Source organism: Podarcis muralis, chromosome 13 (genome assembly GCF_964188315.1).
Source record: "Podarcis muralis chromosome 13, rPodMur119.hap1.1, whole genome shotgun sequence".
Lineage (NCBI taxonomy): Eukaryota > Metazoa > Chordata > Lepidosauria > Squamata > Lacertidae > Podarcis > Podarcis muralis.
In genome coordinates this window covers 1,670,935-1,697,063 of record NC_135667.1, presented here as the reverse complement: position 1 = coordinate 1,697,063, position 26,129 = coordinate 1,670,935, and the positions used below count along the sequence as shown (strand labels likewise).

Here is a 26,129-nt window from a genome sequence, read left to right as displayed (position 1 = left end):
CACGCCAAGGGGAAACCGCAAAGCTCTGCCACATCACTTGAGTTGCGAGGGCGGCCAAGTCCCCCTGGGAGGGGAGCTGGGGGTGGGGAGGAAGGCGGCAGAGATGGGGCGCAGGCAAAGGGGGAGAGAGCACCCTCGAGACGGGGTTTGGAGCCAGGACCCCAAGCCAGGCCTGTGCAAGACGGCTCCTCCTGGCTGCCAAAACCTCATGGCCCGTCTCCAAGCCTTGCAGAGGAAGCAGGCCGCCTGGCTCCCAGCCTGGCCTGCTCTGCGCCTTGCAAGTTGCAAGCGCTTCTGGGTTGCCGCTGCGAAATGAGGGGAAGAGGTGTAGCTCAGTGGGTAGAGCAGGTGGAGAGAGACTCCCTGCCTAAAAGGAACATCGCAGAGAGCTGCTGCTGCCAGCTGGTGTGGACAATACTGAACTGGATAGATCAATGGTCTGACTACAAAGGGCCTTCAAAAGCAGCTGCTGCTCCCATGGGGGAAGCGTGAGGCAGGAATTTAGGAGTTGGAAGAGACCCAAGGGTTTCCTGCAGTGCAGGAGTCACAGCGCCAGAACCCCTGACAAGTGGCCATTCGGCCTCTGCTTCAAAGCCACCGGGAAAGGCGAGTCCGCCATCTTTCCACTGCCAAATGGCTTCTAAAGTTCTTCCTGATGTTTAGTCAGAGTCTCCCTTCCTGCAGTGTGAAGCCGTGGCTTCGGGTCCTGCGCTCGGAAGCAGCCGAAAACAAGCTTGCTGCATCTTCCACGGGACACCCCTTTGGATATTTGAAGGTGGCTCTCATATCTCCTCCTCTTTCCCAGGCTAAACACACCCAGTTCCCTCAACTGTTCTTCACAGGGCTTGGTTTCCAGGCCCTGATCATCCTAGCCGCCTTCCTCTGCAGTTTCCGGCTTGTCAATCTCCTCCTTAAACTGGGGTACCCAGAACGGGACGCAGGATTCCGAGAATAGTCTGACGGAGGCAGAATAGAGCGGTACTGCACCTTCTCTTCATCGGACACTTCTGCTGAGGCCGTCTAGAATAGCATTGGCTTTTTTTGCTGCTGCATCACAAAGCATGGATACCCACCCAGCGACCACTGTTGCCTCCCTGATCTCCCACCTTCCCCCCCCCAAGATCTCAAGGTCCTTCTCCCTCTCCTCATTTAGTCTCCACAACGACCCTGCGAGGTAGGTGAGGCTGAGAGGCATTGTGACAGGCCTTCAAGGTCACACCCAATGAGCTCTGTGGAGAAGTTGAGGCGGGTGCTGAACCCTGACCTCTCTCCCAGGCCAATACTCTGACCACAGCTCCAGCCCTACGCTATTCCAGTTCCAGGACAGCTCAGTCGGTAAAGCACAAGACTCCTAATCCCAGGGTTGTGGGTTCGAGCCCCACGTTGGGCCAAAGGGTCCTGCATGGCAGGGGGTTGGACTAGATGACCCTGGTGGTCCCTTCCAACTCTACTATAATTCTACCTGTTCTAATCTACTGGGACTACACGCACCACCTTGATGAGGGAACCCAGGCGTCCTGGCTCCTCCTCTTCCTCCCCGCCCCTGCCGCTTCCAGCTCTCCATCATCATCACCTGCCTTCCAATTTAGGTCTTCTCAGGTGGGGCCTATTTGCAAAGTGGGTCGTGGGCGCCGCCTTGTGTCCGCAAGCGGGACTGCGGGGGAAAGGGAGGTTTCGTTGCAGAGAAAGCGCCTGGCCTTCCCCTCTCGCCGCCCCCCCCCCCCCGCGTCTCAGCGCCTGTCCCCGAGCGACCCCCCCCAGCCGGGCCCTGAGCCAGGGCTGGGAGGAGCAGGTGGCCCCGTCCGTCTGCAAGGTCGGGCCGTCCCTTCCTTGCGCCGGGACCCGAAGTCCTCCGTGGGAGATGTGCCTAAAAATAGCCGGAAGGAGATGGGCAGGAGAGACGCGGTGGGGCAGGCCAGGCTGATATCCCCGCGGCCCCACATCAAGGGAGCCCTGCAGTCGCTGGATCGGATCGAAGTGGAGGGGGGAATCAAGTCCAGCATCCAGTTCCCACAGTGACCGCTAGAAAGAAGTCTAGCGAGGGTAGAGATGATAATAATAATAATAATAATAATAATAATAATAATAATAATTATTCCCCAGCCACTCTGAGCGGCTTCCAGCAAAATATTACAATAATTCATCAAATATGAAAAGCTTCCCTAAACAGGGCTGCCTTCAGATGTCTTCTAAAAGTCAGATAGTTGTTTATTTCTTTGACATCTGGTGGGAGGGCGCCACCACCGAGAAGGCCCTCTGCCTGGTTCCACACAGAGACCTCACCTCCTCCTGGGACTGGCACCGCGATGCCCTTTCAAATCCCCGTCTAAGCCAGGGCCCGTCACCGTTGCACTTCAGGGCAGCCCACAAGGTGTGGAAGCACCTGGTCGGCCGCCGTGAGAACCGGAGGATTCCCTAGATGACCCTGACTGCCATTCTATGGGCCTGACCCAGCTGCTGCCACTGGGGCTCTTCTTGCGCGTTTCCTTGGCTCGTACATGGCAGTTCCTCGGTTGCCCGAGGGTGGCAAAGGCATCTGAGAAAGGCGTAGCCGTGGGGTTCCCAGCGGAGGCACGAGGACGTGGGCCGGCTTATTGACTCTGGGAAAGGCCCCGCAGTAGCACCCATGTGCCCTGGTGCGAGGGGGCCCGAAGCTCTCGCACTGAACCCCACGAAGAGAGGTGGGGAGAGCTTTCCCAAGACCCGGAGGCGCCACCACCCTGAGCGCAGTCTCTGCCTGGCGAGTGGGGCAGCGCCTCGCCCTCCGCCTCTTTCTCTCGGTCTGCACCGAAGACGCAGCTCAGGAGGAGGATGTGGGGAGGTCCTCGCCGCCCATGGCTTCTGCCCTCTTCTTGCCCCATTGAGGCTGCGGAGGCTCTCACCCTTCCCGCGCATCACGGGGACCCACGGAGCTCTCTGGGGGCCTCCACGCTGCAGCCCTAACCCGGCCCCACTTCCGCCCATCTTGCTTGTGGCTCGGATATCCCTCCTTTCCCCCCAAGCTCCAGGTGGCGACGTGCCTGGTTCTCCTCGCTCCCCATGCAACCCTCGCAACAGCCCCGCGAGGCAGGTACGGGGGGCTGAGAGAAGGCAGGGGCCGCCCCCCCAGGTCACACCCAGGGAGAGATGCGCGCCTTGAGCTCCTTGCGCGCAGGAGGCCAGGCTGGCTCGGGGCTCTGTTGTTCCTGCTGGGGATATTGGTAATTTCTTTTAAAAAGTTCCCCCTTCGGTGGACCTTGCAGAAGTTTCAAATCCAGGTTAGAATGAGAGAGTCGGAAGGGAGCAAGGGGTCATTTAGTCCAACCCTGCAATGCAGGGAAGCTTCACCCAATATGGGGCTGGAACCCACAAACCACAGTCTATTATTATCCGTTAACCTCGCCCCAAACAGCTGCCCTGCCCTCCGCCACTTTGGGACCGGGACTCGCCCCCCACCCCGCGCCGTTTGCTCCGTGCCTTTTCTTCCTCCGTGGGTTAGTGGAGGACAAACCCAGAGGGCGAGCGGGGCGCCCAGCGACTTGGGGCAGCAGGGCGCACGGTTGGCGGAGACGGCACCTGCCGCCTTGCGCCTCGCCTGCGCGGATGCGGGCCGGGGCGGGGCTTGGACCCGGGCCTGGGGCGGCGGGAGGCCGTCCGGGCGGGCGGGGCGGGCCGGAGATAAAAGCAGCGCCTTGGCCGCGCGCCCTCCTGCGGATACCGGCGAGGGCGCCCGCGCCAGCCCACGACGCCCAGCGACCCGGCCGCGTCGCCGGCTCCCGCGCTCCGGCGCACGGCGCGCCTCCGGCAGCAAGACGCGGCGGCGCCCGCAGGCCGGCTCCCGGTTGCAGATTTACCCCGGTGGAAGAGGGAGGCTTGGAAGAAGAGGCCGCACCTGCGCTCCACCCCCCGCCCCCGGTGATTTTAGCAGGTATTTTTATGTAGGACATCGTTGCGCTCTAGCAGACGGAGGGGACGCCTGCCAAAGCGCCCCCTGCAAATGCATCTCTGCAGTCTCTGCACATTTTAAGCCCACCCTCCGCAGTGATTCTGTGGGCTCCCCCTCCCAAGCACCCCCCCCACTCCACTGGGGCAGATGGCGGAGCGGAGGCAGGCTCTCCATGGCAACCGCTAAAGCAGCCGCATCCTCGCCGCCCCCCTCCCCAGCCAAAGGCAGCAGCTCCGCCTTTGCAATCTGCGCTCTCCCTCTCGTCTTGCTCCCCGCACCCAGCATCGCCGAGGGTGGCGGGAGTCTGGAGTGACAGCCCGGGAGGCGCGGGGCTGGGTGCTCCGCTGAGCGAACCCCCTTCTGCAGTGTCTCCTTCCGCGGCCAGAGAAGCCAGAGCACCGGGCTGGGGCTGACTCCCCACTCCAGCCCCCTATAGCTGCAGCGGAGGGACAAGGTCAGCAGGGGCACCCATGGGCAGGGAGGCCCAGATGCCCCTTGCCCCCGGCAAGGGAGGGGGCCTGCTCCTGCGCTGGAGCGAAGTGCCCCCCAGCATGACGGAGAGCTTCATCCTGAGCGGCTACCGCTGCCCGGGCTACACCTTTGCCCAGTGCCTGGTCTCGGCCTTCCGGCCCACCAACGAGACAGGCAACTTCTGGACACACTTCCTGGCCGTCTTCGTCTTCGCCTTCCACTTCCTGGAGCAGTTCTGGGGCGAGGGCCCCGTGGTGCCCGCAGGCCCGCTGGACCCCTTCTACTACCCGCTCTGGAGCTACTTCCTGGGGGTCTGTGGCCTGCTGGTGGCGAGCAGCATGGCGCACCTCTTCAACTCCATGTCGCTGGTCATCCGCGAGATCTGCTTCTACATCGACTACGGCACCATCAGCGCCTACACGGTGGGCTCCTCCTTGGCCTACTTCTACTACATCCACCCCAGGGGAGGCGGAGGATCTCCACCACCACCGTTACCGGGCACTGGCAACAACGTCTCCTCTCCGAGTGCCTGGCCCAGCTGGGAGGGTGCTGGCTGGCTCTCTGCCCTGGCGGGCCAGGTGGGCACGTGGTTTGAGGCCCTCTACGTGCCCAGCGCTTGCCTGATCGCTCTCTTCTGCACCCTGGCCTGCTGCAGCACCCGCCACCAGTGGCCTCGCTACCGCTACCTCATCCGCACACTCGTCTTCCTGCTGCCCTTTGGGGTGGTCTCCATCCCCGTCTTCCGCAAGCTGTGGTGGGGTGGGGGCGGCGCCGCCGGCGGGCATGGGACAGGCCGCTTCTTCCTGCGCCACTGCTTCTGGCTCCTGGCCTCCGGGATCTTCAACGTCAGCAAGATCCCCGAGCGCTTCAGCCCGGGGAAGTTCGACATCTGGGGCCACAGCCACCAGTGGTTCCACTGCTGCACCTTCATGAGCATCCTGGACGAGCTGCACATGATCCGAGGGGAGATCCGTGAGCTGGGCGCCGGGCTGCCCCTCCTGCCCAGGGCTCCCACTTTCCTCTCCACCTTTGGCGTGATGCTGCTGCTGTTGACTTTGCTCGCCAGCATCGTGGGCTGGTTCGGGCTCAGGGCTTACGCCAGCCACCAGCGGAGCAAGGCCAGGAAAGGGGACTGAGGCGCACCAGCTCATTTGCATGGCTTCTGGGCGAGGCGCAAGGGATGCCACGCACTGCTGAAAACTGGAAAACACTCGCTGCGTCTAGCACTCACACTGGATTTAACTCTGGGGTGGGGAAGGGGAACGGGAACGGAGAAGCTTGAAATAAAAGGAAGATGTGACTTGAACCAAATTAGGTGTCCCTTGCAGATAACTCCATGCGGTTTCTTGGACCTGGCAAACAGGATCTTGGGGGAGCTGTGCAGGTGCAACTTGAAAAGCCAGAGATTGTGGGCCGCGGGGTTTATTTTTCCTACAGGCAAATTCAAAGTCCTGCAGGGGTAGTTTTCCATTCTTCTACCTGCTGGGCTTGGTGTCAGGCAGCAATCCTGTATCAGTCAGGGGGTGGGAGGTGCTGTCTGGGAAGCAGCTGAGTTCCCTCGGGAGAGAAAGTGGGAGGGAAGACTTGGGGGCCAGGATCCTTAGGGTGGCCAGGGAAGGAGCGGCAGCAGCCTCCTGGACAGGTATGAAGGCTGGCACCTATTGGTTCTGCTTCAGGTCTTCCCTGGCCCAGCTCCTGCCAGGAGCCAGAATCTCAGGGGTCCCAAGTTCTCAGCCAACCTGCTTATGGAAGTTTGGAGTCTAAGGTCTTGAACTCGCTCCCCCAGGAGGAAGTGATGGCCTCCAAGTTGGGTGGCTTTAAAGGAGGATTAGAGAACAGGGAAGAGAGGGCGACTAGCCATGAGGACTATGTTTTGCTTCCACAGTCAGAGGCAGCAAGGCTTCCAAAGAGGAGGTGCTGGAAACCACAGGAGGGGAGAGTGGCTCTTGCTGGTTTCCCACTGGGGCATCTGGGGGGGGGGCCCTGTGTGAGCAGGATGCTGCGCCAGGTGGGCCATTCCCCCGATCCAGCAGGCTCTTCTTATGGAGGTGGCCTGGCTGGCAACAACTCGCTTGGGTGCTTAGCGGGCTATCGAGTGCATCTAATTTTTGTACTTTACCCCAGTCTCTGCACTCTTGCAAGACAAGTAACAGCAGCAGCAGCAGCAGCAGCAGCAGCAGCAGCAGCAGCAGCAGCAGCAGCAGCAGCAGCAGCAGTGGTGGCTGCATAGATGATTTCAGAAGCCTCTCCTGACCTAGGGGCCATGCCCCACCTGCCCCAGCCTCTCCAGAGCAGGGGATCTGCCTGATTCCGGCACCTGCCCGATTCCCAGGCTCAGAGCAACTTCAGAAAATGTTCCGCTCATCCCTAAATATATTCCATCTGCACGTGAAGCTGTGTTGAGTTTAAGGGCGCAAAAATAGTTTTGCTTTGTTTGTTTTTTAATGTGTGCGGACGTGGGGAAGAAGCAGCAGCAGCAGCAGCAAAAATAGCCCCAGTGGAAACTTCAGCTGCTGCCTCCAAAGGCCGGCTCCCAGGGTGGTGGTGGTGGGGTCACTCTGCAGGATGGAAATGTTTTGGGGGGGAGCTCTGCCTCTCCCTGTTCTTTTGGACAGAAAAGACGCTTTCCCTCTTCCTTTCTTTCTCCACCTCCCCACACAACATCTCCCCGACAAGTGCTGGGAGAAATTAAGGTCACTGCAATGCTGGACTTCAGTTGTTGGTAGTGGGGAGAGAAAACAGGCAGGGCAAAGGGCAGCAACAGGGCCTGCAGTTTCTGTATTAAACTGGGCGGGGGGCAGCAGAAGCATTGTACCACCCCCACAGCACCCAGTTTATCCAATTAGCTTATCCCCCCTATCCCATCCTTCTCTGGTTTGAGCGGCTAAATTTCCGAAAGTGGGTTTTCTTTGCTGGTGGGGCTTGTCTGAGAAATGAGCAGAGAGGGAGGGAGGAGGTGACCTCCTGGTCTCTCAAAGCCCTACGCTTCATGCTCTCATGCTCGGATCCTTCCTCAGGAGCCTCCTCCTTCAACCCCCCCCCCCTGCTGCCCCAAGGGGAACTGGTTTCCTGGCAAGGGATCATTTGCATCTCGGAGTCCAAACAGTAGCCTGCAGGGAGCCCTGACTGCAGGCGAGGCGGCAGGGCTCACCCTCTGCCCACAGCCAGCATTGCAAATCCTTCACAAGGGGCTTGTCGCTCCAAAACACTTTGCAAGTGTGAAAAGGTCCAGCTCTCACCTAGAGAACCAGACCTTGCTGTTAGCAGACAGGGTCCAGGGCTCTGATAACACTATACTGAGCAAAACAGAGCAAAAACAGTATGTAATTTGAGATCATATGAAGAGTACTCCCCTGTCCCCTCCCAAAAAAACTTGTGCAGTCCCTTTCTTCCCCCACCATATAGCCACAGTGGTCTCTACTAGGCTTTTGCTCCTTCTTGGCTCAGTTCAGGAGCCAGTGGAACTCACTCCCACAAGAGGCAGTCACCTAGATGGCTTTAAAAGAGGATTCGACAAAATGAGGAGGAGAAGGCAGTCCATGGCCACTAGTCATGATGGCTGCGCTCTGCCTCCAAGGTCAGAGGCAGCCATGCTTCTGAATGCCGGGGGGGGGGGGTGTGCGCTCTTGTGCTCAGGTCTAGCTTGAATCTGGTTGGCCCTTGTGAGGACAGGAGGCTGGACTGGCCAGGCTCTCTTTGGACCCAGCAGGCTCTTATGTGTTCTTATGGCAGCCAGCCAGGGCGGGGTACAAATAAATTATTATTATTATTATTATTCATTATCTCCTGCCTTCATGAGCTGAACTGTGTTCCCCCCTGGGGGACTCCAAGGCAGCGGCAAAACAGCGGCAAAACACTGCCTGGCCACACACTGCCCAGCTGGCCTTGACTTCTGCTGCAAGCCTCATGGTGGCCCCTCCAGAGCAGTCCTGGGGCAAGCTGGCTGAGCAGCGCCATTTGCATGAGGAGAAGAAGGAAGGGAAAGTGACTGCTGGGCAAACTTTGCTTGAGAGGTAAGGGAGAAGAGGAGAGGAAAGAGGCGGTGAAGTCAAGAGTCGCACCTGCGTGAATGTAGAGCAAAAGCAGTCGCTGCATTGCACCTTGGGATTGGGAAATGCAGAGCCCGAAGAATGAGGAAGCAGAGGCGCCCCTGGCTGGGTTGGATGCAAGGCAGCTTTCGCTGTCCCTCCGCCATCACTCTCCCTCCACAGTCCCAGCTCAGGCCTCTGGGAGAACGAAGGAAAGCCAACACAGGCCATGAGCCAAACCTGCCAGAGCCCTTCTGAGGCTCTCGCCCCTCACATCTCCAGCAGACCTTCCAGGTTGCCGCTCATAGAATCACAGAGCTGGAATCATCTATTCCAACCCCCTGCGATGCAGGAATTCACCTTTCCCCAGATGCTGGGGGGATAAGAAGACTTGGGAAGGCAGCAGCTGGCAGCCATTTTTTGCCCAGGCCAGGCCTGCTCCCTGGAGTTGGGATAGCTCAGTCATTAGAGCGTGAGACTCTTAATCTCAGGGTTGTGGGCTCCAGCCCCACACTGGGCAAAAGCTTCCTGCATTGCAGGGGTTGGGCTAGATGACCGTTGGGGTCCCTTCCAGCTCTATGGTACTATGAGAGCAGAGCTTCTGTGACGCCACCAGAGCAGACAGGGGCGAGCTAAGTGGCTGATGCATGGAAAATTGGCCCGGGACAGCTGAGACCAGCATTCAGGCCCTTTGCCGGAAGCTCCTGAAGTGGTTCGGGGAAAGAGAGAGAGAGAGGAACACTCCCCACCTCCCACCAAGCCTCCACTGTGAGGCTGCTCTGAATCACAGCATGTGGGAAGCTGGCAGGAGCTCCAGAGGGTTTAAATATAGAACAGGGACCTGGTGGGGCGAAGGACAAAAGGAGGAAATCCCTGGCCAGGGTGCATCAAGGTGAAAGTGGAATCACAGAGGGGACACAAGGCTGCCTGATGCAGTTCAGGGCTCGGCAAAGAACCGTTTCCGAAACCCACTCCAAATCTATCGGGCAGGGGAAGCTGTTTCCCTCCCTTTTGTTGGAGCCGCTGCACAAGTGTTCTGTCCTGGGGCCAAGCGGTTTTGAGCCCCAGCAAGGCCTGAAATTTACAGCAGAGGAGTTAAGAATCTGCAGCGCATGCTTGTGGGGTTGGGTTCTGGTGATTTCTCTACCACCACCAGCACTAAACTCCAATTTAGCTGCAGGGGACAAATACACGTCTCCTTTCCCAGGCTCTGGGTTCAAGTCTGAATGCAGATGCAGTATTAGAAGCTGACTCATAATGAGTCAGACCACTGGGTCCGTCTGCAGCTCAGTATCCTCTGCACTGGTCAGCAGTGACTCTCCAGTCCAGGGTCTCAGGCGGGCACCTCTCTCAGTCCTGCCTGGAAACGCTGCCAGAGGTTCAGTTGGGGACGTTCCGTGTGCAAAGCAGGTATTCTGCCAGAGTAACAGCACCTCCCAAACCCAATCTAGCCACCTTTCCTGGGGCTGAGGGTCCACTTTGGCAGGACGATGCAAGTCCTGGTCTGCACACTTGTCAGGCTGCTGCCCCGGTTAGTTAGAGAGAAAGAGGGTTAACCATGGGAGTCCTGCGGCCTCTCGGATGTCCTAGTCAGGAGCCCCTGCTTCCCCAAGCTAAACCTCTGAAGTCTCTTTCAGAAATTGAAATGTTCTCCCACTTAGGGAACATCAGACCCCGATCTAGGGCAGGAGGCTCTGGAAACAGCAGTGTGTGACTGAAATACAGCCACCGGGACTGATCAATAGCTTCCCTTGATCGGCTGCACCACATCTCTCTCCTGAAAAGCAGCACAAAGGAGGCAGAGGGGCTGCCTAGCCGGGGATTGTGCACTGCAGACAGTGGACAACGGGACCCCCGGGACTCCCACACTTGGCCCCCTACATCCAGCAGCCTCAAAGGGCCCTTCTCAGACAGGAGAAGGACCCACAACGGCTCCTGTGACAGCAGCTTCAAGCCAGGCACCTCTGCACCCTCCCCTCCCCCAGTGCACGCTGGGATCTTTGACCTGGAAAGATTGGTCGCTCTCCATCAATGCCTGCGTCTGCGTGTGTCCCTGGGCACTGATCTGCCAGCAGACTTTGTCCAGAGAGCAGAGGGCAGTTCTGCGGGGGGAGGGCTGAGGTGACCTTTGTTCCCTGGGTGAGAGACGTGGCGCAACAGCCCCTGTAGGTCGATAGAGCACGTGAGACTGTGCCCCCATTGCCTGGCGATGCCCTGAAGCCACCGAGTGGCTGCTCTGCAATCTCTCTCCACTCCTGGTGAAAGTTTGCTCAGTTATCCTTATTCGACTGAGGAACTGATGCTGGAGAATCTGGGGCAGGGATGATGGGGGGAAGGTCATCAGCCAGAATGCCTGAGGCCAGTTGTGAAACCCACCCCCAGAGTTTGGCAAGATTTCAACACCACCTGCATTGCTGTTGGCACCTGTCTATCTTGAAAGACGATGGAGTTCGCCTCGGGGCATGTGTGTGTTTGTGTGTGTGAAGTCAAACTGCTGCGTTAAAAGCAGTTCTGGAGGTCCTGGGCTGCCCTGATGACTAGACCCCTTTCAGCCTCACTGGTGTGGTCCAAAAGAAAGCAGAACAAGACATTGGGCACCAGTCTGGCTACAGGAGTTGCCGCAAGGAGGTGTACCAGGCACCGTCCAACTGCCTTAGGGACTCCACTCTGGATTTGTGTAGGGTTTACTCCTGAGCCTTTTTTCTCCCAAAGAACATAAGAACATAAGAGCCTGCTGGATCAGGCCAAAGTGGGGCCATCTAGTCCAGCCTCCTGTCCTCACAGTGGCCAAACAGATGCCCCTTATGGGAAGCAGGATTCGAGCACAAGAGCAACGCTCTCCCCTCCTGTGGTTTCCAGCAAGAAACTGGTCCTCCAAAGCATCAATGCCTCCAGGCCATCTGTTTTCTCCATGCCACTCAAAACTTCTATCATGACGCCTCTTCCTCCAAACTCAAAATTCCCAAACGCCGCAACCTTTCCCGAAGCTTTCTCAACCCTACCCTTTATGAGGTGAGCACCACAGATTTGAAGAACCATACAATGTTGGCAATGCGCACCTCTGCATCCGCGCATTGCGTGCGGCCCCTTCCGGGCTCCTCCAAGGACGCCCCAGCCCCGCCGTTTCGTCACTTACCCCAGCACGGTCCAGGGGAGGCTGCGTTAGGTCTTGTGCTTTATTTACGCCCAATTGTTCAGTCTGAAGTCTTCTCTATCGGTTAATCATGATCCATGATGCGTCTAACGGGTGGGGTGGGGTGACAGGAGGGGCGGGGTGAGAGGGAGCCGCGGCCGGCGACAGCTAGCTGGGCGCAGGGGCTTCTTGGATTTCCGCCGCCCGCTGGATCATGTCCAGAGCCTCCCAGAAGAAGTCCTTCTGGAAGGTCATGAGGGGCATGCTGCCGACGGCTTCCTTCATCTTGGCCATGCGCCCCTCCAGCGTCGGGCACTTGTGCAGCTGGCTCAGGTACTCCTCGCACGCCCGGGCGGCCATGGCCTCCGTGTCGCTCGGCGCCACCCCTGCCTTGCTGGCCGGCAGCTCGCGGTAGGCAGGGACCTCCTCAATGTCATGGCTGGACAGCATGTAGAGGCACTCGCGGGTGGAGCAGATGCGGCGGGCGCAGGGCGGCACCTGAGAGGGGGAGACGGATGTAAGGAGAGCCCTGCCAGATCTAGGCCCGCATCCTGTTCTCACTGCGGCCAACCAGAGGCCTATGGGAAAGGAACAAGCAGGATCCGAACCCAAGAGCCCTCTCCCCTCCTGGGGTTTCCAGCAACTGGAATTCAAAGGCATGGCTGCCTCTGACTGTGGAGGCAGAACAAATAGCCCTCCTTGCTAGGAGCCATAATAATAATAATAATAATAATAATAATAATAATAAATTTAATTTATACCCCGCCCTCCCCGGCCAGATCCAGGCTCAGGGCGGCTAACACCAATAAAATCACAGTAAAAACATAATAGGGGGGAAAGAGGGGGCGGGAAGAAAAGAAAAAAACCCAATTTAAAATACAGGTTAAAATGCAATTTAAAAGGCAGCCTCATTTTAAAGTAGCCCATAGATCAAAACCATAAGGGGAGGGAAACAAGGGTCGGACCGAGTCCAAACCAAAGGCCAGGCGGAACAGCTCTGTCTTGCAGGCCCTGTGGAAAGATATCAAATCCCGCAGGGCCCTAGTCTCTTGTGACAGAGCGTTCCACCAGGTTGGGGCCAGTACAGAAAAGGCCCTGGCCCTAGTTGAGACCAATCTAACCTCCTTGAGGCTCAGGACCTCCAAAATGTTGTCATTTGTGGACCTTAAGGTCCTCCGCGGGGCAGACCAGGAGAAGCGGGTCCGTAGACACGAGGGTCCTAGGCCACATAGGGCTTCTCCTCCTCCACCATGGATTTGTCTTTCATGGGGTTGGGGACAGTGTCCAGGAGGCAGCACACAACCCTCTGCACTCAGGAGGATGCCATGGGAATGTTGGGACCCTCCCTCCAGCCCTGACGCTGAGGATTAGGGGATAAAACCACACTCAGGGTTTTGAAGCAGTTTTGTGGATCCTGCAAATAAACTGGCATTCTACATGTCTGGGTGGGCTTGTCTAAACAAAAATGGTTTCGGCACAGTGATGTCAAGAGGCAGGGAGTTCCAGAGTGTAGGTGCTGCCACACTAAAATACCCACACACAGAGAAAAGATCAGAGGATAACACAGGAAGCGGGCAGGAGAGATGGCTGGGAATGACTAGACTTCACAGCAGACACCCACGGGCTATGCAGCCCACCCAGCCCACCTCCCAGGTCCTGACTTCCCACGCTTTGGCCTCATCCCACCTCCTTCCCCCTCACCTTGGTGTGCAGCCGGACGAAAGAGGCGCTGCCTTTGGGCCACCCGGGCAGGCGCCCTCCAGCTCCGCAGCCGCAGCCCATCAGGTCCTTGCTGAAGTCCCCGCTCTGGCTCAGCACCAGCGTGTGGTTGAGGCCACAGCAGAGGTCGATGGGGCACTTGAGGTAATGCACCTGCAACGGGGAGCACAGCAGCATCAGAGCATGGCTGAGGATCCACAGCCATCATGATTGCTGGAGGGAGGTTTCCTGTTGCTGGCAGAGGCTCAGGTGAAATGGGCGTAGAACCACAGAATTGCAGAGACCCCCGAGTGCTATCTAGCCCGACTCCTTGCAGTGCAGGAATCCCAGCTAGACAATCCCTGGCAAGTGGTCGCCAGAAACCTCCCATGAAGGGGACTCAAGGCTGAAAAGGGACAACCTTTTCTACTCTGTGTCACAATGCCTGATTTGAGCTTGACACGGCCCATAAAGGTGGTTCTGCCCAGACCAAAATGCCAGGTGACCCAAATTAGTAACGGCCATGAGGACATTGCAAGGGTTCAGATGCTTCCTGGAGCTCTGAGGGTCCTCACCCCAGGAAGGATGGTCTGCTCCCCTCTCACCTGGGCAGGCTCCCCGCGGTCTATCTTGTCGCCTGTGCCTAGCTGGCCATAGCGGTTATTTCCTTGCATGAAGATCCGCCCAAACTCGTCCACTAGCCCCAGGTGGTTGTAGCCAAGGGCACAGCTGAGGACCTGCCACAAAGCGGGAGAGGGGAAGGGAGAGAGTCTGACCCACACCTAAGGCCTGAGCGAGGACACGAGGCTTAATCTCAAGTAGGACTCCCATCATATTCAGCCTGAATCTTGTCACCAGTGCTCCTTGAAACACATAATATTCATCAGTCGGTGCTCCTGAGCACATGCAGAGTGCAGTTCCCTCTCCCTGGGAGCCTAAGAAGGGCCTGCTGCATCAGACCATTGGCCTGCCTAATCCAGCCTCCTGTTCTCACAGTGGCCAACCAGATGCTTCAATGGGAAAGCCGCAATCAGGACCTGAGCACAATAACACTTTCTCCTTCTGTGGCTTCCAGCAACTTTTGGCACCAGGGAAAGATTTGTTTGTTGGTGTCAGACCACTTTCATCTCTGGACCCAGCAAGTGTCAGACTCCTTTAAGACTTGGGGCGTTAAGCCGCACGCCAGACACTTCTAATTACTCGATCCAGCATGTGCTAACAGCTAATTGAGCCAGGCTCTCCTCCTGTGTTGAGGGACTGCCTGGGCGATGGGCCATTAAGAGAACAAAAGGATTGAAAGGAGTCCCTTTGAGATGGCAAATGGGTGAGGCCCCTCTCCCTCAGCAGGTGAAACCAGAGCTTAGTGGAGAGAGGTGGGAAGCAATGTGGGAAGCGTAGAGTCATGTGGCAGAGAGACAAAGCAGCAAGCAGGCGAGTCAGAGCAGCTTTTGAGATCAAGGCCTGACGTCTGCTTGAATCCAATGTCATTGGCTACAAGACCCTCTTGCTGTGAAGCCCTCCATCGTAGGTTCATATACATATTTCTAAATAAACCATATATCCTAAAGACACCGCAGTCTCCGCTGTGCCTCATTTCCAAAAGGAAACACAGACCCTGGGTAAGCACTGGGAACCCCTGGAATCTCGCACAGCTCAGAGATTAGGGTGGCGTGCAACTGAATCTAGGGGGGCTTTTTTCCTGTCTGTCTGTTTGGATGGTTGTTAAGTCACTAAGAAGAAGAAGACGAGTAAGTCCTCCCCTGGTGGAAGAGGGGAGGGCGGGGAGCAGGAGAGAGCCCCACCTCTGGGTTACCTTAGCCGGGAGGGAGAGAGCCAGGGGCATCTGCTGATCCAGCGGGTCGAACGCATGGAGGGTGCCAAAGAGGTCGCGGTAAACACCAGGCGAGTGGACCTCAAAGTAGACGGTGCCCTCGTCTGTGGAGGAGACGCAAGATCGTTGCTGGCCAAACCCTGGCCCTGCACAGAGGCAGAAGGGCTCCCCCTGAGCAGAATCCAACTATCCCAGGCAAGGAGGTCGGGGTTGTGAGGGTGGAGGGCTCCCCACTGCAGTGGCTGCCCATGGCATTTTGCACTGGGTTCAAGCTCCTGCTCCTGGCTTTCAGGACGGTGCCCTCCTGCTACTCTCCTCTTGAGCCCCACTTACTCAGGCAGACTTGGCTCTTATCACCCCACTGCCGCCTTCTCCCACTCTCATCCATGGTCCTTCTCCTAAGCTGCCTCTGATGCAGCTTCCCCTTCTCAGTGCTGAAATAGGGGCTACTGGAACTAATAACTGGTAAGGCCTCCCTCCTTCTCCAACCAAAGCCTCCCCACCCCCGGTTCCTTCCGCTGGCACCTCAGGTGGTTCCACCTAGGTAAAGGTAAAGGGACCCCTGACCATTAGGTCCAGTCGTGGCCAACTCTGGGGTTGCGGAGCTCATCTCGCTTTATTGGCCAAGGGAGCCGGCGTACAGCTTCCGGGTCACGTGGCCAGCAGGACTAAGCCGCTTCTGGCGAACCAGAGCAGCGCATGGAAATGTCGTTTACCTTCCCACTGGAGTGGTACCTATTTATCTACTTGCCCTTTGACATGCTTTCGAACTGCTGGGTTGGCAGGAGCAGGGACCGAGCCTCACCCCGTTGCAGGGATTCGAACCGCCGACCTTCTGATCAGCAAGTCCTAGGCTCTGTGGTTTAACCCACAGCGCCACCCACGTCCCTATACCAATAACAGCCCCCCACAACCCCCCACTTCTCAGCCTTCTCTCAGCTCAGTTTGGGCTTCCTGATATCACCTGTACGCCCTCTCAGGGGCAGACCACATTGCCATGTGTGATCCCTGGTGTCTCCATGAAAACAGAGGAATGGCCAATAGTGACAGCAGTGACACAAGGTTGAGGAGCATGCACAGCCCACTGTAGGGTCGTCTAGTCCAACCCCCCTGCAATGCGGGAATTGCAGCTCAAGAATCCCTGACAGGAAGCCACCCAACCTCTGCTTGAAAACCTCCAAGGAAGGAGAGTCCACCCGGCTCCAAGGCAATCTGCCCCACTGTCAAATAGCTTCAATAGCTGGAATTTCCTTTCTTGTCATGTTGGGATCTGTTGGCCCAGGTTCTTCCCTCTGGAGCAGCAGAAAACAAGCTTGCTCCGTCTTCTGTGTGACAACGCTTCAGATACCTGAAGGCAGCTCTCCTGTCCCCTCTCGGTTCTTGTCCTCTCCAGGTGAAACATGCCCAGGTCCCTCAACCGTTCGCCATAAGTAATAAATAATAATAAGAAGGCTTGGTTTCTGGACCCTATTGGTTGTGGCAGCCTCTGGGCAGAGACTGGCCTGGCTGGAGGGCACCTTCTGCTTACCTGTGAGGTAGACGGCGCTGCTCTGGTTGGAGTGCATGTTGCGGACAGAGATGTGAGGGAGGCACTTGGAGACTTTGCGCAGAGCCAGCTGCACAGTGTAGGAGCGCGGCTGGTCCAGCTGGGTCTCGTTCACCACCAAACTGTAGATCTTCCCTTCCTCTGTGGGGGAAACAAAACACCCCACAAAAAGTGACTGCAGAATTCGCTTGCCTCCACACACGCAAAGCCCTATGCGGCCTAGGACCCTTGTACCTACGGGACCGCCTCTCCCGGTATGCTCGGTCTTCAAACAAAAACATCTTGGAGGTCCCAGGCCACAGGGAGGTTAGACTTAGACTGACCTCAACCAGGGCCAGGGTTTTTTTGGCTGTGGCCCTGATCTGGTGGAACGCTCTGTCACAAGAGACTAGGGCCCTGCGGGACTTGACATCTTTCCGCAGGGCCTGCAAGACAGCTGCTCCACCAGGCCTTTGGCCAAGGCACAGTCTAACCCCCTCCTTCAGTAATCCTCTCAGCTCCGCGCCACTCTCCCCCGTTCCGTTCCGAAGCCTTTAAAAAGGCTCCTTCGCAGTGGGGGGGGGCGCAAATGGAGCCCGCCGAGCCTCCAGGTTCACAGGCTTCACCGCCTGTGATTTCTTCGGGTCCCCGCTTCGCCGCAACGGCAAGACCTAGCTCCGCGAAGCCGATTCCCTCCTGAGCTCAGAGGGAATCCGCCATTAGGTCGCTGGCGCTGACCGGAAGTCTGCCTCAACCATTCCTCATTAGGCTGGGTTTCCAGACCCTTGATCATCTTGGTCACCCTCCTCTGGGCACCTTCCAGCTTGTCAACATCCTTCTTAATCTGAACGCAACATTCCAGGTGTAGTCCATTCTGACCAAGGCAGAATAGAGTGGTACCATCACTGGATCAAGTTCATTTGTTTTGCTGAATTAATTAAACTACAGTGGTACCTCGGGTTAAGTACTTAATTCGTTCCAGAGGTCAGTTCTTAACCTGAAACTGTTCTTAACCTGAAGCACCACTTTAGCTAATGGGGCCTCCTGCTGCTGCCGCGCCGCCGGAGCACGATTTCTGTTCTCATCCTGAAGCAAAGTTCTTAACCCGAGGTAATATTTCTGGGTTAGCGGAGTCTGTAACCTGAAGCGTATGTAACCTGAGGTACCACTGTAAATAGTTTGGGAACTGCTGCTTCAGCAAATCTCTCTGTGAGAATGAGGCCCAGCGTGTGAAGCATTTGTTAAACTGCAGCCACTGTTAGCAGTTAACTGCAGCCAGAATTATTATTTCTCAAAGCTGGAATTAAAATGAGAACACAGTCCATGAGAGAATGGGTACCTAAAATCTGGAGTGCGGTATGTATGGTTAAGCTTAGATACAGTCGTACCTTGGTTCTAGAACAGAATCCATTCCGGAAGTCCGTTCGACTTCCGAAAACATCCGAAAACCAAGGCGCGGCTTCCAGTTGGCTGCAGGAGCTTCCTGTACTCAAACGGAAGCCCTGGAAGCCACACCAGACGTTCGGCTTCCAAAAAACGTTTGCAAAGTGGAACACTCACTTCCAAGTTTGCGTCGCTCGGGAGCCAAAACGTTTGAGTCGCAAGGTGTTAGAAAACCAAGGTACGACTGTACATGGTAAGAACCAGAGAGGGTAGACAACAATGTGATATATTCATTGAGAAATGGAGTCTTAACCTAATGTACTGGAGTAATAAGGTACCAGAGAATGTAAACCCATTTGTGTTACTTGGAACTTTGCGATATTAGTTTATTACGTTTGATTTTTGGTATGGATTTCTCTCTCTATACATTTGGCTCCAGATATCCCCTTTTACTGCTTTTGAATTCTGGTGCTGGAGGAGACTCTTGAGAGTCCCATGGACTGCAAGAAGATCACACCTCTCCATTCTGAAGGAAATCAGCCCCGAGTGCTCACTGGAAGGACAGATCCTGAAGCTGAGGCTCCAAGACTTTGGCCACCTCATGAGAAGAGAAAGACTCTCTGGAAAAGACCCTGATGTTGGGAAAGATGGAGGGCACAAGGAGAAGGGGACGACGGAGGACGAGATGGTGGGACAGTGTTCTCGAAGCCACAAACATGAGTCTGACCAAACTGCGGGAGGCAGTGGAAGACAGGAGTGCCTGGCGTGCTCTGGTCCAGGGGGTCACGAAGAGTCGGACACGACTAAATGACTAAACAACAACAACATCCCCTTTTACTCTACTTCTGTATTGTTTTATTTGGCATCTATTATTCTATTTTGCTGTGTTTATACTCCCTCTCCCCCCGCCCCAGCCACTCTTGCCACATGACCTGCTTTTGCTTTTCCTAAGGAGAGGGACTCACCTGTCAGGAGCAAGAGGGACCTCTCCGTCTCCTGCCCCACCAGCACAATCTGCTTGAACTTCATGGAGAAGTGGAAGGTCATCTTGAACACCCGCTGCCCGCTGGATTGCAGGTAGACCTCCACACAGTCGCAGAGGCGGCCGCTGCCGGCTGGGCTGGAGCCCTCGCTGCTGCGCCCCACGGCTGCCGTAACCGGCTGTTCGCGGGTGGCCAGCACATACAGGTACTTGCGGTACACAGTGTCGCTCCGGGGGTCCGTGGCAAACTGCAGGCAGAAGAAGGAGGAGGGAGGAGGCACTCAGGGTCAGGAGGCCGGAGATCCCGGGATGCTTCAGGAACTGATCAGGGATCTAGAGGGGGAAGAAGTCCGGGCTGTGCACTCAGAGGTGGCAGAGAAGACCCTCCCCTCTCACAAAGAGCCCTGGGGCAACTGGCTTCTGGTGAAAGAAACTAAGGTGCCACAGGACGCCTTTCCCTAAAGGGAGGTACTAAAGGGTCTGGAAGTGTCCAGAGTGTGGAACTCACATAGAAGAAGAAGAAGAAGAAGAAGAAGAAGAAGAAGAAGAAGAAGAAGAAGAAGAAGAGTAGTAGTAGTAGTAGTAGTAGTAGTAGTAGTAGTAGTAGTGGTGGTAGTTTGGATTTGATATCCCGCTTTCTCACTACCCTAAGGAGTCTCAAAGCAGCTAACATTCTCCTTTCCCTTCCTCTGCCACAACAAACACTCTGTGAGGTGAGTGAGGCTGAGAGACTTCAGAGAAGTGTGACTGGCCCAAGGTCACCCAGCAGCTGCATGCAGAGGAGCAGAGATGCGAACCTGGTTCACCAGATTACGAGTCTACTGCTCCTAACCACTACACCACGCTGGCTCTCCTAGCCACCTGAGCTTTCAGTGACAGACTTGTGTCCAGGAGCACCCCATGCTATAGACCTCCAGGACTTGAAAACATAACACCTCCACCTTTTCATGATTTAATTTTATTGGCCCGCATTTGGCCCACCACTGTCTCCTTCAAGGAAGATGGCACCTTTCTCTTCCTCCAGTGTAGCATTAATCATTATCTGAACCCCACCCGCTGCAGCGCCCTCTAAGATGGGTAGGGGCTAAGGGGCTGCATTCTGTCCACAGCTCTGATGCCAGGCCATGGCTCTGGCCTGTCCTGCCCTGCTCCGGCCTCTGGGAAGCAGTGGGGACAGACAGCCCGCCCCCACACCGCAGGGTTTCACTCCTCTCCCGGGCACCTACGTCCTTGGCACTGCGGCAGAGTACCATGTAGCGGCAGGCGCGGCGCCACTGGATGTGGCCCATGGTGGAGGAGACCAGGGCGTTCTTGAGGAAGAAGAGGGTGCCGTTGTAGTCCAGGATGAAGACGTGGTCCTTGGTGGGCAAGAACTTCCGGTAGCCGTGCGAGAGCAGCGGGGCAACCGTCTTGCTGACAAAGTGCCGGCGGCCGCTGAACATCTGGAAGTACAAGCCCTTGGTGTCTGCGGGACAGAGAGACCCCCCCAGGGGCAGAGGGAGTGGGTCTGTCTGAAGGAGCTGCCACAGCTACACCTCTCCCGTCCCTGGGGAATGGGGGCAGGGTAGGATCCCCTTTGGCGGGATCGGACAACCCTCTTCAGCTGCCCCCAGCCCAGGCAGATGCAGAGCTTTTTCTCACGCAGCAAGAAAACCACACCCCCTTCCTCCCGCCCCCTCTGCTTCACTACTGAGGTATACTGACAGTTGAGTATGGCCGATCTCTTCCACGGCCGGCTGCCACCAGAGTTCTCGTCCCGCAGGCGAGGAGAAAGGCGGCGGCAGATCCTCTGCCAGACCCCCTCACTGTCGCACACCTCATAGAAGTACCGGCAGGTCTGGCCCAGAGCCACCACATCCTTGACAGGCAGGAAGGAGATAATGTAGTACAGCTGGAGAGAAGGAGAGACTCAAGTCAAGGTGAGCGCAGGGAGCGTCACACACACAAACACTTCGCTGAACTAGTGTGCTGTTCACTCTGCCCGGCCTCCACAGTCGGAGACAGTGATGCTTCCAATTTCAAGTTGCTGAAAATAATAATTTATAATAATAATAATTTATTATTTATACCCCGCCCACCTGGCTGGGTTTCCCCAGCCACTCTGGGCGGCTTCCAAGACAATATTAAAATACAGTAATGCAACAAACATTAAAAGCTTCCCTAAACAGGGCTGCCTTTAAAAGTCTGGTAGTTGTTGTTCTCTTTGACATCTGGTGGGAGGGCGTTCCACAGGGCGGGTGCCACCACCGAGAAGGCCCTCTGCCTGGTTCCCTGTAATTTGGCTTCTCACAATGAGGGAACCGCCAGAAGACCCTCGGCGCTGGACCTCAGTGTCCGGGTAGAACAATGGGGATGGAGATGCTCCTTCAGGTCTACTGGGCCTTTGAGGCCGTTTAGGGCTTTAAAGTTCAGCACCAACACTTTGAATTGTGCTCGGAAACGTACTGGGAGCCAATGTAAGTCTTTCAAGACCATTGTTATATGGTCTCGGCGGCTACTCCCAGTCACCAGTCTAGCTGCCGCATTCTGGATTAGTTGTAGTTTCCGGCTCACCTTCAAAGGTAGCCCCACATAGAGAGCATTGCAGCAGTCCAAGCCCGAGATAACCAGAGCATGCACCACTCTGGCAAGACAGTCCGCGGGCAGGTAGGGTCGCAGGAGGGGAGGAGTTGCTCTTGTGCTTAGGTCTGGCTAGCGGGTTTCTCATAAAGGCCACCTGGTTGGCCACTGTGAGAACAGGATGCTGGACCAGGTGGGCATTGGCCTGATCCAGCAGGCTCTTTTTGTGATCTTGCTGTCCCCACCTCCTAAACCACAGCCAGGCAGCCTCACTCACCAGTTCTGGAGGGAAGACCTGGATAGAGATGGAATCTCCTCTGCCCTTCTTATCTTCTGTGGTCTCAGTGGATGAGCTGCGCCGCTTCTTCTTGGGCTGCTGAGGGGAGAGGAAGGAGGATGGAGAGGGAGGCAATGGTGTGAGCAGCCAGGAGTCATCCTTTTTTTCTCTTTCAGGGCTTAGATTCAAAGCAGAAAGGTTTTGCTATCCCTAGGAATCCCTTGCCTTTAAAAACTGCACAGCAGAATTTCACAAGGTGTAGATTCCCCATCACTACATGGACATAGTGTCAGAAAAATGTCTCCCCCGGTTGAATTTCTGGCTGTCACACCCACAGAAAAGAGTGACAAGCTCCTGTCCGGTCCAGGGGCTTCCTCTGTCATATCATGTCTTGCATTCCAAGAGCGGGCTGACTCACAATCTCTGCCAAAGCATTCTCAGCACCGGCCCAAAACCATAATTGCCCAGGGCACTTCAAGGGAAACTATGATTCATTCAACCAAGGTGAAACCAGTTTCATAATAATTTATATCTGCCTTGCGGATGGAATAGGAACGTTAGCAGCAGTGCCTCAGGAGATAGCGAGCAGCCTTGCAAGTGCATTTCCCTGGTTGCACACCAGGAGGCATCAGAACCCTGTGTTAGAAATCAACATCTAGCTGGGATTTTTCTCCCTCCCTTGAAGATAAGATTTGATGCTGAAAAGCTATTTTGTCCCATTAGAAACAACTTATGTGACACTTCTTTCACATAGCAAAGGCAACACAAAGTTTTTGTGCAGTTGCTTTGCTGCGTTGGACCTGGACTTGGGGACACAGCCATGACCAGAGTGTGACTTGCACTCTGTAGTAGTCCATGAAAGCTTACGCCGTAATTAATTGCCACAATACTCTTCTGGGTTGAAGGTTTTTTTTTTTGGTTTTTGTGTGTGACAAATCCTTTCCAACCCACTTTTCATTGATTTTTCAGAACGTGGTGAGTCACAGCGCTGACTTGTCAAAGTAGTCAGCTTGTGCGGATTTCTCCCAAGTTTGAAGAAAATATTGTGTAGCTTGGTTACCGATTTGGCTAGACAGTTTATTTTAAATTAATTTGCACGTGCAATCAAGCAATGGAAGAAGCAGCATCCCCAATTCTGTCAACTGAAAGGGAAAAGCTCCCCGCTCCGCTGAACCATTTCCTCCTCCTCCCACTCTTGGAAAAATTCCCACACAGGTGTCTTGCCCTGCCCTGCAGCCAAAATATAGCATGCTCACTCCAAGCGGTTCCTCAATGCTAGAGATGTGGGAGAAGCGCTGGAGCTTTCTCCTTCTGAATTTTCGGACGATGCGCCTGTCGCTCATGTCTGCCCGCCCAGCCATCGCTTGCGCGGTGGGTGTGAGCTCTCAGACCCACCCTTGTTGCTGGGCCCAGCATGGCCAAGGCTTATGAATGCCTCTGCCCACAAGGTGAATCACCCCGGGGGACATGGCACTATGTGATAATGGCCGTCCTGATGGCTTCACAGAGACAGGGGTTCCCCTGGTAACTGGGGCACTGTGACATCAGCACCTATCTGGGACTGTCTTTATGACCTGTGCACAAGGTACCACCGGGTCCTGGGATTAAAGACCAGGCAAGGCGTGCACCGAAGGGCTGGGATCGTGCTAACAGCTCTGATTTGTACCAGCACTCCACAGTCTGTTCTGCTCCTCCGCTAAGGGGCAGTGAGTTATGGGGGTTAAGGCCGGTACTTTCTCTCCTTGGAGTCATAGCGACATCTCTCGTTGTTAATATATGTTAAATGAGATGCTTCGTCGATGCACCCAGAAAGGGGTGAGTGACAAAGGGTGGATTGGTCAGTATCAGTTCTGTCCTTTCTCCTACTTTCCATTTGCAACATCCAGAACTAGCTGATACCAAAGAGAGGTGGCGTCAGTAGCTTCTGAATGCATATAGGGGAAATGTTTGGCTTTACTCTCGTAGTTGCTTCTCATTCTACTTATTCTGAGAGTAGAAGGACTAGGCAGAGGTATTGGGAGGGTTGGGCCAGCCTTCCCCCAACGCCTGGTGCATTCTGGATATTTTGAACTACAACTCCCAAGAGCTCCAGCACCGTACGGTTGAGCCATCTGAGGCCGTTGGGGATTGTAGTCCAAAAATGTCTGGAGGGCACTAGGTTGGGGGAAGGCTGCCTTAAGTAATGCCCATGTTTTTACAGCTGCCCAAAGTGATTAAACGTACCATAGAAACACACATTGCGGCTAAATGCAAAGTTTGATGCTGCCAGCTGGCTGTTCCACCCTCCAAGCGCACCTTGGCGTCAAGAGCTTCTAGCCTGCCCTTCCAGAGGACTCGGGAATTCTAGATCTTGCCCCCTAGTTCTAATAACCCACAAGTCTCCACTCTCAATTCCAGAGAAGGCAGGCATCCAGGCCCTTGGCCCACTAGAGCCCGCTCTGTCCTCCAGTTCCCCAACGCCTCCTTTCGCCGGCAGGTGTCACAACTGCAGCCCTTCAGCAACTCAGCCGGTGCGTGAGTTTTCCTGCAAAATATCCGGTGGGCACCAGGTTAGGGAAGGGAAGGTTTCCTCGCCTCTCTCTTTCTACCTGCCGTGGTCCAGCATGTTGTTGTTGCTGAGTCATTTAGTGGTGTCCGCCTCTTCGTGACCCCCTGGACCAGAGCACGCCAGGCCCTCCTGTCTTCCACTGCCTCCTGCAGTTTGGTCAAACTCATGCTGGTCCCTTCGAGAGCACTGTCCCACCATCTCGTCCTCCGTCGTCCCCTTCTCCTTGGGCCCTCCATCTTTCCCAACATCAGGGTCTTTTCCAGGGAGTCTTCTCTTCTCAGGAGGTGGCCAAAGTCTTGGAGCCTCAGCTTCAGGATCTGTCCTTCCAGTGAGCACTCAGGGCTGATTTCCTTCAGAATGGAGAGGTTGGATCTTCTTGCAGTCCATGGGACTCTCCAGAGTCTCCTCCAGCACCAGAATTCAAAAGCATCAATTCTTCGGCCATCAGCCTTCTTTATGGTCCAGCTCTCACTTCCATACATCACTCCTGGGAAAACCATGGCTTTAACTATACGGACCTTTGTTGGGAGGAGAGGCCTCTCAATAGCTACTAGCCAGGATGGCCAGGCACTTCTGAACACCAGCTGCCGAAAACTGCAGGAGAGGGCTTGTCTTGCGTTCGAATCCTGCTCGGGGGCTTCCCCATTGAGGCATCTGGTTGAACAGGATGCTGGCCACTTGGGCCTGATCCTGCGTTTGCGAGGGCCGCCGTCCCAACCTGCCTGCAAGCAAGAAAAAGCATGAAACAATAAGATAGAAGGGGCTATTAAAGTCGCTTTTAACGCAGAGAAAAACACCGGCTGAGGAACGGGCTCCCTGTTGCAAATCTCAGCTTTCCAGGGTTGGAAAACCAGGGGCTGGATCCTGGCAGCCCCTTCCGTCCCCATATCTGGCTGGCTGGCTGCATCTTCGCCCAACCCAGGCATCCCTCCTTCCTTCTTCCCTGCTGGGCATCCGATACACGAAAGATGAAGGTGGGTCTCCTTGCTGGGTGGCCTGGAAGCCTCTCTCCTTGGCACAAGGCGCGCTCTGCGCTTTGGAACTACAACTCCCAGCCACCCCATCCCTGGCTGGTGGGAGTTGTAGTCCAAAGCGCCTGGCGGGCGCCACCTTGGCCAAGGCACACAGTTCAAGGGCCCAGATTCATAATGAAGTGCATATATATATATATATATATATATATATATACCTTTAGCTCGCTGAAATGCATTAAAATAAATCTGAGAATGCCCCCCAGCTGCATTGAGGTTCATCAGCACTCTGCACATGCCCAGAGGCGTTTCCTTCTAGGCTTCAAAGGAGTTGGGCTGTTAGATGCGCCTCCCTTTCTTCACATCATTGGACAGGGAAGCACTCTGCACATGCCCAGAGAATGGAGACAGGCCGTAATTCACTGAGGGCTTCCAGCCCTTCTCTTCCCCCTCACCAGACCGGCATCCCGTTGGGAGAACGGCCTGCCAGTCAGAACGCGTCCCGACTTTTCCTAGTGCAGATTGGTTAGTTGCGTTGCCATTCAAACTTTTAGTGCCCGCCTCTCCTGAGGTGAGACTGAACCTGATTGGCCTCCGTCTTATTCCCTCAGACTCCCAGCACCCACCCTCCCAGGGGGACATTGCTGATTGGTCCGCCTCGCTGCCACTCTTCGCCTTCTTGTTACCCTCAAGGCCGTCAAAGGACCTGCCCCGCCTCAGTCACCTCACGCCGCCTCAGTCTTTCAACTGTTGGCGCCAAAAGTACGGGTGGGCGTGGCCACTTTGCTGATTGGTCGC

The 26,129-nt window shown here is 55.8% G+C and overlaps 2 protein-coding genes across 4 annotated transcripts; one reads left to right on the top strand and one right to left on the bottom strand.

Moving 5' to 3' along the window:
• The first annotated feature begins 3,689 nt into the window (after positions 1-3,689).
• LOC114583633 (membrane progesterone receptor epsilon-like) lies at positions 3,690-5,707 on the top strand. Its single transcript, XM_028704920.2, has one exon. The coding sequence runs from the start codon at positions 4,396-4,398 to the stop codon at positions 5,530-5,532; it is 1,137 nt and encodes a 378-aa protein (XP_028560753.2). The 5' UTR covers positions 3,690-4,395; the 3' UTR covers positions 5,533-5,707.
• Positions 5,708-11,169: 5,462 nt separating this feature from the next.
• FBXO24 (F-box protein 24) lies at positions 11,170-25,231 on the bottom strand. Of its 3 annotated transcripts, none has more exons than XM_028703456.2 (10): positions 24,036-25,231; positions 21,813-21,908; positions 20,681-20,867; positions 20,203-20,441; positions 18,960-19,224; positions 16,615-16,773; positions 15,069-15,190; positions 13,861-13,992; positions 13,259-13,429; positions 11,170-12,055 (listed from the first exon to the last, which is right to left on the bottom strand). In XM_028703456.2, the coding sequence occupies exons 1-10, from the start codon at positions 24,048-24,050 to the stop codon at positions 11,726-11,728; spliced, it is 1,716 nt and encodes a 571-aa protein (XP_028559289.2). In that variant the 5' UTR covers positions 24,051-25,231; the 3' UTR covers positions 11,170-11,725. The 3 variants fall into 3 exon arrangements, with proteins under 3 accessions (XP_028559289.2, XP_077772868.1, XP_028559288.2); XM_077916742.1 differs by lacking the exon at positions 24,036-25,231 and adding an exon at positions 23,069-24,025 and having other exon boundaries at positions 21,813-21,911; XM_028703455.2 differs by having other exon boundaries at positions 11,171-12,055; positions 21,813-21,911.
• Positions 25,232-26,129: the final 898 nt, after the last annotated feature.